Source organism: Benincasa hispida, chromosome 7, assembly GCF_027475165.1.
Source record: "Benincasa hispida cultivar pf3 chromosome 7, pf3_genome.v1.1, whole genome shotgun sequence".
NCBI lineage: Eukaryota > Viridiplantae > Streptophyta > Magnoliopsida > Cucurbitales > Cucurbitaceae > Benincasa > Benincasa hispida.
This window is the reverse complement of record NC_143484.1, coordinates 39,736,816-39,746,170: the sequence shown is the minus strand read 5'-3', so window position 1 is coordinate 39,746,170 and position 9,355 is coordinate 39,736,816. Positions and strand designations below refer to the sequence as shown.

Here is a 9,355-nt window from a genome sequence, read left to right as displayed (position 1 = left end):
TAAAACTTGCGTCCCTAATGAATTTGAATTGAATGATTGTGCAGGGACCCACCCACTTCTTTTTCAGTCAGAGTTTCTAAGGTGTACAGAGGAGACCTTGCGATGCCAGTCTTCTGTGTGATATACTTTCACTCGTTGACCATTAACTTTGAATATGTTGGTCTCATCGTCATTGGATAACTCAACCGTGCCATGCGGGAATACCTCTCTGACTATGAAGGGTGCGGATCAACGTGACTTTAATTTCCCAAGGAAGAGTCATAGTCGTGAATTAAATAGTAAGACCTTTTGCCCGACTTGGAGATTCTCTCCACATAATTGTTTGTCGTGCTAGTACTTTGCACACTCTTTGTAGATCTTTGCGTTCTCGTATGCGTGAGTTCTCCATTCCTCCAGCTTGACCAATTAAAGTTTCCTTGCTTCTTCTACGGCCTTTAAGTCAAAGTTTCGCTTTTTCATCGCCCACAGTGCTTTATGCTCTAGCTCGAGTGGTAAATGACATGCCTTTCCAAATACCAACGCAGACGGGGACATGCCTATAGGTGTCTTATAGGCGATCCTATATGGCCACAATGCATCGTCCAGCTTTGTTGCCCAATCTTTTCGTGAAGGCTTCACCACCTTCTCTAATATCAACTTGATCTCTCGATTGGACACTTCAGCTTGACCATTTTTCTGTGGATGGTATGCAGTGGCCACTTTATAGAGGATATTATATTTGCGCAGCAAATCTTTGACAGTGTGATTGACAAAGTGGGAGCCTTCATCACTTGTTATGGCACGCGAAATGCCAAAACGAATGAAAATATTTTTCTTCAGGAATTTGGAGACTACCACTGCATCACTTGTGGTGCATGCTACCGCTTCTACCCATTTGGAGACCTAGTCGACGGCTAACAGAATATATTTGTGACCATTCGATGGTGGGAATGGTCCCATGAAATCAATGCCCCAGACGTCGAACAATTCTAATTCTAAAATGATGTTCATGGGCATTGCATGCTTCCATGAAATATTACCCGTGCGTTGGCACGGGTCACACTTCATCGCGTAGTCTCTTGCGTCCTGGAATAGTGTTGGCCAATAATATCCACTTTTTAATACTTTCGCTGCTGTCCGCTGGCCTCCAAAGTGCCCTCCATAAGGCGAGTCATGACACTGTGATAAAATGCGTTGGTGAGCAGCATCCGGAACCCACTGGCGCAAAATCTGGTCTGACCCCCTCTTATAAAGATTTGGCTAATCCCAATAATATGATCTGCATTCATGTCTGAGCAGCCTCTTTTTGTGGTCGGTATAATCTTCGGAAAATTGCTCGCAAACCAGATAATTTACCACGTCTGCATACCATGGCAATTCTTCAATCTGAAATAGCTGCTCGTCTGGGAACGTTGTGCTCACCTTTGACTGATTACGGTCAACTTCTGGATTTTCTAATCAGGATAAGTGATCCGCAACTTGGTTCTCCGTCCCTTTGCGATCAATTATTTCCATATCGAATTCTTGGAGGAGGAAAACCTATCTAATCAATCTCGGCTTCGCATATTTCTTTGTCATCAAATATTTTATCATCAAGTGATCAGTGTGGATGAGTACTTTAGTTCCCAGCAAATAAGCTCTAAATTTCTCCAACGCAAATATCACTGCAAGCAATTCTTTTTCTGTGGTGGTGTAGTTTGTTTGAGCAGGATTCAAGGTTTTACTCGAGCGATGGGATGTAATATTGTTTTTCTCTTCTGCACCAACATTGCTCGCATCGCATAACGCTTGCATCGCACATTAATTCAAAGGGTAGTGTCCAGTTTGGTGCGATCAACACAAGTGTGGTGTTAATGCATTCTTTAAAATTATGAATGCATTGAGGCATTGGTCATCGAAGACAAACTTTCTATCTGCCTCCATCAATGCACTCAGTGGTCGTGCAATCTTTGAAAAGTCATTGACAAAACGTCTATAAAATCCAGCATGTCCCAAGAAGCTCCTGATAAGCTTTACATTCGTTGGAGGTGGGAGCTTTTCAATCGCTTCAATTTTTGCTTTGTCCACCTCCAACCTGTCCCCGGAGACCTTGTGCCCAAGCACAATGCCTTCCTTCACCATGAAATGATATTTCTCCCAATTAAGCACGAGGTTCATCTCCTCATATCTTTTCAATATCTTCTCCAAGTTTTAAGACAGACTTCGTACGTTTGCCCATACATAGAGACGTCGTCCATGAATATTTCTATAGAGTCTTCAAGATATTCCGAAAAGATGGCCATCATACACATTTAGAAAGTGCTCGGCGCATTGCAAAGGCTGAATGACATGCGTCGAAACACAAATGTTCCATACGGGCAGGTGAATGTGGTTTTTTCTTGACTTCAGGAGCGATCATGATCTGGTTATAACCGGCGTACCCATCCAAGAAGCAGTAGAATTCATTTCCAGCTAGGCGATCCAGCATTTGGTCAATAAAAGGTAAAGGGAAATGATTCTTCTTTGTTGCCGCATTTAATTTACGATAGTCCATGCAAATCCGCCATCCGGTGACGATCCTTTGCGGTATCAGTTTGTTATTTGCATTAGGGACTACCGTCATCGCTACTTTCTTCAGCACGCATTGCACGTGGCTGACCCACCTGCTGTCGGTTATTAGATCAATGATACCCACGTCTAACCACTTGATTATCTCCTTCTTTACGACCTCCTTCATCATAGGGTTTAGTCTGTACTGATGTTTGATCGATCCTTTGTGATTCTCTTCGAGACAAATCCTATGCATACAGTATGCGGGGTTGATTCCTTTAATGTCTGAGAGCATCTAGTCAATTGCCTTTACATACTTTCTCAGAATGCTCAGCAGTGCATTTTCTTGGTCTTCATTAAGTGCAGAGGAAATGATTATAGGTAGCTTTTCATTCTGCCCCAGAAATGCATACTTCAAGTGGTTAGGAAGGGTCTTCAGCTCTATTATTGGTGGCTGTTCTAAGGACATTTTTGTTGTTTTTCTTTCTTCATTCACTGTCGGCTTATCTTCTTGGGATGCGATCATTTCATCTTCTTTGGTTATTTTTTCTGAGATCGCATTGCATGCTACAATAGATGTGACCACATCCTTATCTTCATTTTCATCTTCAAGTTTCTCTTCGTCATTCAAACTTTGTTCATCGTCAGATTCATTAAGGTCTTCTTCATCAGGATACTTTATGGCTCGAATAATGTCAAACCTGAGCTTTTGTCCATTCACGCTCAGCGTGATCTCTTCTTTGTGCACATCAATCTAGGCACGACTGGTGGATAAAAATGGTCACCCCAGGATGATGGGCACATCCTTGTCTGCTTCGTAGTCCAGGATGATGTAGTCTGCTGGTAATATAAATTTGTCGATTGTAACTAGAACATCCTTCACCTTCCCCTCTGAATGCACAAAAGATCTATCCGCTAATTGAAGAGTTACCGTCGTGGGCGCAAGTTGCGCCATATTCAGCTGCTTGAAAATTAACAGGGGCATCAAGTTAATACTGGCCCCGAGATCGCATAGCGCTTGACCGATGTATAATCCTCCAATAGAGCAAGGTATAATGAAACTCCTAATGTCGCGCATTTTCTGTGGGATGATAGATTTTGAACTCTGCGTCAAAGCCACCGTTGCGAACTTACCAGTGTCTCTCTTCTTTGTCACCATATCCTTTAGAAACTTCGCATATGCTGGCATCTCCTCAATGGCTTCAGTAAACGGAATATTAATATGCAACTGTTTTAACATATTCATGAAACGTTGATACTGTACCTCATCATGTTTCTTTTTTTTTAAGTCTCTATGGGAATGATGGCAGCTGTATTCTTACTGTCCCTTGTTCTTTTGGCTCTGAGGTGGATGTAATCTCTAGTTCCATGCCTCTTTTTCTTCTGTTTCTCCTTAAGTCAACGCAATCTCTGGTTCCAGTGCAATTAGAGCAGTCTAGCTAGGCTCCTTCTTCTCCTATGACACAATCTTTCCACTGCGCAACGTCAAGACTTGACATTGATCTTTACCCATACCCTCTAGGTTGCGTGGGAGTTCCGTTGAACTCAGTAAGGCCCCTTGTGGTCTGTTCTTGAGTTCGTCCACAATCTGGCCTATCTGAATTTCCAGGTTGCAGATAGACGTTGCTTGGTTTTGAAGCACTCTTTCGTTCTTTTCAATATATTGCTTCAACAAACTCTCCAAAGAGGAAGATTACGGCACCTGCGAACTGCTAGCTTGATTACTCGTTTGACCGTTGGTTCGTGGGAAAAATCCGAGTGGCCCTTCTTTTTGCGCCACTGATTGAAAATTTTGCTGTTGATTTTTCCACGCTAAGTTGGGGTAGTTTCTCCACCCGGGGTTGTACGTGTTAGAAAACGGATTATTCTTCACAAAATAGATTGACTGTGGGTTTTGCGGGTATTCCTCCATTTGATGTCCTTCACCGTAAGTAGCACAACTTGCGGTCGTCTGGTTGATTGTGTTCATATGGCCACTATGCGTTTTTGGGCTACTGATTGCGATTCCCTATATCAAGTTCATCATCGCAATCATTTGACTCTGAAGGGATACGATGGCACCATTGTTCGCGTCACTGTCCTTGATTCTCAATCTTTGATCGCTTTCTCTTCAGTCTTCATGATTTTTAGAAATGCAATCAAGGATATTCTTGGCCTCATCATAAGTTTTATCCAGAGACCTCCAGCTGTTGCCACATTGGCAGCGGTTGTGATGCAGGGTTTAATCTGTGATAAAAAAAATCTCCATTTGTAAGCAGTTTTGTAAGCTGTTATGCGAACAATTTCTTACTAGCCTCTTAAACCTCACCCACGCGTTGCTGAGCGATTCGTCAGTATCCCGTAAAAAATTGGTTATCAACTTCTTTCTTCTGGCATTCTCTGTCGTAAGGAAGTACTTCTTCATAAACTTTTCTACTACTTGCTCCCATGAGGTAATCTCCCCTGGCTCGAGAGAATAAGCCCATTTTGGTGCCTGGTCACACAACGAAAATGGAAACAAAGTTAGTCGAACCTCCTCAGTGGAGATGTTAGGGAACACAAAAGTGTTGCAGATCTCGATGAAACTCCGGAGGTGGGTGTGCGGATCCTCGCCAAGATGATCTCTCAACGCAAATGCTACAACTTCTAGTTTTAGAAAGCATGCGATATATGCAATGATGTCTATAGGACTTACACATAAGCCTCTATTCTTGTCTATGCAATGGCGATTAACACACACACACATACAAGGCGACCGCATAATACCATAACCTATCTCTAGAGTGCATGCGATGCATGTTGACAAACAGAGCTTATCTCTAAGTCTCTATCTCTTGCTTATGCAGATCTAATCTTTCTCTCTCGAGTCTAGATTCTAACCTAGCTCTCTCAAGTCTTAGGTTCTTTCTTTAGACTCTCTCTCGAGTAGCTCTAAAGGAGTGATGGATGCAACATAAGACAAGATGATCGCATGCGATGAAAATCCTAGGTCATGTTAGCTAAGTACTTCTCAACCCATTCGATAGATTTAGCTACTTATGCATGTTTAGATAAGCAAGTTCCATTTTATAGATATATAATTGAAATACAGAATGACAATGTGGAATAAGAATAAAGAGCCTAGTAGCAATTTCTTGCTTCCCAAGACTTTTACACTATTCTTCTCTACTCTACTCAAAAGATATTCTTGCTCTCGCAAGAGTCGATCCTCTTTCTGTTTTTCCAAACTCTCTAGCACTCTCTCGAGCTGACTAAGGCGATCTTCCGGCGTCTCTTCCCTTCTCTCGCTCTGTCTTCTAAGTATAAGAAACTAAGAACAAGGCTAAGTATCGTCTAAATGGTGAACTCTAAAAACTCGTGAACTCCTCCGATGAAGGTGGTCTTTGGTATTTATAGAGCTTTAGGGTGAGAAGCTTCTTCTCTCTTATGATTTCACTGATGGGATGACATTAATTCTCTGTCTGATGTGCTGAATAATTGTCACCAAAAAGTTGAGTGTACTTGTTACAGTATGTCTTTAACGACTTGTCAACTTACTTCGGAATCGACCGTCATCAACTTTCTGTCCCATCGTGATTTATTAAGCTTTCACCTAGATGCGCCGGCTCTATGCGGCCGCCTTTCTTAAGTAGATTTTTCGCGAGCGCAAATGATCGCATAGCCTTGTGACCGCAATCTTCTTAATGCGCTCGAACGTTAGTTTCTTCGGATCGCATTTCCACCTTGCGTCAACGCATTTTCCTGCACAAAAATACATAAGTTAACTGTTTTAATGTGATGGACGCATGCGATCACAATGTTGTGAACTTAATGCTTTTGGGCGCAATATTGTATATTTTTATCATCACAATCCTACATTGTTTTATGTCTTTGCGCTAAAATAACGTGCATTTCTACCCGTTATCACTTACCTTGTGCACGTGCTAAACGATCAAGACGTGGCACTAAATGATGAGGCTAAACGATCGTGTAGTAAATTGTTCATGCTAAACACTGGAGTTATGCTATAGTGTTGGACACTAAGCGATCGTGTAGCGTCCTTCGACACTAGACGAAGACATTATACAATAGAAGGAAATACTAAAGGATTGTGTAGCTTTGTTAAGCAATATGCTTAGTTGCTAAACAATCAAGCAAATGCTAAACGATCAGGCAAACACATGACCATTATCGTCATTGCTAAACGTTGAGACTTAACAAGATGTTGGGCGAGAGCATGAGCTATCGGTTCAACCGGTTCTCTTGAAGTCTGGTCTGGTTCATCTTCAAATGGTTTGTGGCTGGTTCAGTTCAGACTCTTGTTAGTCCGGTTCAGACAGTTTGTGTCCGGTTCAAGCGATTTTGGAGCAGTTTGAGCGGTGTTGAAGCTGTTTTTGTAATAGTTAGGCTTTTATTTGCTTGTTTTTGCCAAAACTAAAAACATATCAGTCCATGTTTAATTATTTATGCATTGGATGTATTTTATAATTAAATAAATCTTGGATGTGCATACAATATGCCATTTAGTTTAAAATCACAGCATAGAAAGCATGCAACATGGATTGAAAGTATGTTATAATTTGTTATAATATATAGTATACATGTTAGGGTTTCTTATATATAATATAAGTGTTATATTAAATATTGAATGCCTGTATGTTGTGGATGTTTAGCATGTCTAAAGTTTTATTAGCTGTTATAAAATTGGGTTAGACATTTAAAATCCATAACGAAGAATAGTTGCATGCTCACATAGGTTAACCACTTTTTTATTAGTTAAAATAGGTCGTTAAACTTGTAAAACTAGGGTTACAAACTCAACTAGTATATAATCCTGTCGAAGGTTGGGGGTTTCTTGTATATAACATGATCATGCATTTTTAATATGTTGTAAGTGTTATAATGTATGGTTTTAATGTATGATGTGGAAATGATTTCATGAGTTATTTATGGTATTATGATATGCTAAATATATAAAATTAGAAATGCATGATGCATGACATTACTTAGGTAAATATAAACAGTTATATTTATTAATATCTTGTATATGCATGGTAGATTTTCGTGAGTGGTTTAATATAGATGTTATATTAATAAAGTTGAAAATCAGTTTGCATTGAGCATAACAGATCCATAGTTTAATATAATTGTTATATTAAAGTCATGAAATGCATGTAATATGGTTTTCTTGTTATTAGAATTTGATTGTTACTGAAGTAAACCATAGAAAGTATGTTTATAGGGCTAACAATTAATTTTGTAATAGTTATAAAATTATTGTTTAGTAACCATTAGCCTATAATAAAGAGTTGCATGCAAACTTAGGATCTTAGAGAATTGGATTTAATTTTAAAATATTTAAAATTATCTAGACCTTAGATCACACTAATTCTAATATGATTAGAATTACGTCTTATTTGTTTTAATATATTTGAAATATGACCAATAGGATAAACAAGACTATAGGTTATAAGGGAACTCTACCGATGAAGTTCTGTCTAGGTTGGGGGTTCTTAAGATGACGGTTTACGTAACACCTCCTACCTAGGAATTGATCCGGAACTTGAATTGAATTAACCTTAATTCTGTTAGCATGCAATGTCACAAGGTTAATTAAATGATTTAATTCACCTAGAACATTAGAGTAAAGACCTTAGGCATAAACTTAGATATATTCATTAGCTGGGATTTAACTAAGTATAATAAAACACTAAATAGTAGAATACTTTAATGGGAGAAAATTGATATATGGGATATATCAACTTTTAGCTCTCACTGTTTATCACCTAGACATCATGAGTTAAAATCCAGTATATGAGTTATAAATGGATCTATCACCTAGACTTAGGATATATTTAATTTAGCCGAAATATATCTCTAAGTATTTTTTTATACCCTAAATCGTTATAGAACACTTTTGCTAGAGAGAAGTAGCGTACTTTTAGCTCTAGCGTCCCTAAGAGTTCACATCGTGAGGTCCATGCAGGGCTTTGGGCTGTGATTAGGAGCGAACTCCCTTCGGAGAGTGTTTGCATGGATCAATATCAAGGTGAATAGGGGAAGCAGTTCATAGTAATTGGGTGAGGGGTATGTAACAACATATCCCACGGTCTCTTTCATTAGGTCGCACCGTTAAATTCCTATAATGCGCCTGCATGTCTGCCCTAGAGTGACCTTTCCCTTCGGAGGGTTGTATTATAGGATTCAGAATACTACGAACTCTAACTCTGGATAGGCTCTCTTAGATAAGTTTTCATATTGACTTTCCACTTTCGGGAGCATGTTGATTATGGTTTCTGAAATCCAAAAATAGAAGGTTACACTTACAAGAATTACTAAGATGTTAGTACATTCTCGACCAAAGTAGTGATAACTAAAGTGCTATAGGAATAAAGAGTTATTCTAGGGTTAGCATCTTAGTAATTGTCTTGGTTCAAATGAGGAATAATTGACTGCCCTTCGGTGGAGGTTACTCTAAACTTTTGAAATATCGTTGCAAAATATAATAATGAAGGGTATAATATTAGTTTTTTGCTAAACTTGATTGGATTTAAAAGATTAATGTTTTTTTTTATTAAAAAGGATATGTTTATCTTTTCAGCATGAATAGCTCGATAATTCAACTTTTAGCTTCAGAGAAACTAAACGGCGATAATTATTCGGCATGGAAATCAAATCTAAACACAATACTGGTAGTTGACGATGTCTTAACTGAGGAATGTCCTCAAGCCCCAGTATCAAACGCTAATTGAACTGTTCGGGAAGCATACGATCAATGGGTCAAAGCCAATGAAAAGGCCCGTGTATACATTCTTGCCAGCATGTCTGATGCTTTGGCAAAGAATGAATCCTTAGCTATGACTAAAGAGATAATAGATTCATTAAGAGA

At 39.3% G+C, this 9,355-nt stretch overlaps 1 protein-coding gene across 1 annotated transcript; it reads right to left on the bottom strand.

The window, feature by feature from the left end:
* Positions 1 to 2,260: 2,260 nt before the first annotated feature.
* On the bottom strand, positions 2,261 to 3,878 carry LOC150035154 (uncharacterized). The gene is made up of 4 exons (XM_090315250.1): positions 3,831 to 3,878; positions 3,392 to 3,736; positions 3,092 to 3,262; positions 2,261 to 2,803 (listed from the first exon to the last, which is right to left on the bottom strand). Exons 1-4 carry the CDS (start codon positions 3,876 to 3,878, stop codon positions 2,261 to 2,263), a joined length of 1,107 nt encoding a protein of 368 aa, XP_090171376.1.
* Between the last annotated feature and the right edge of the window lie 5,477 nt (positions 3,879 to 9,355).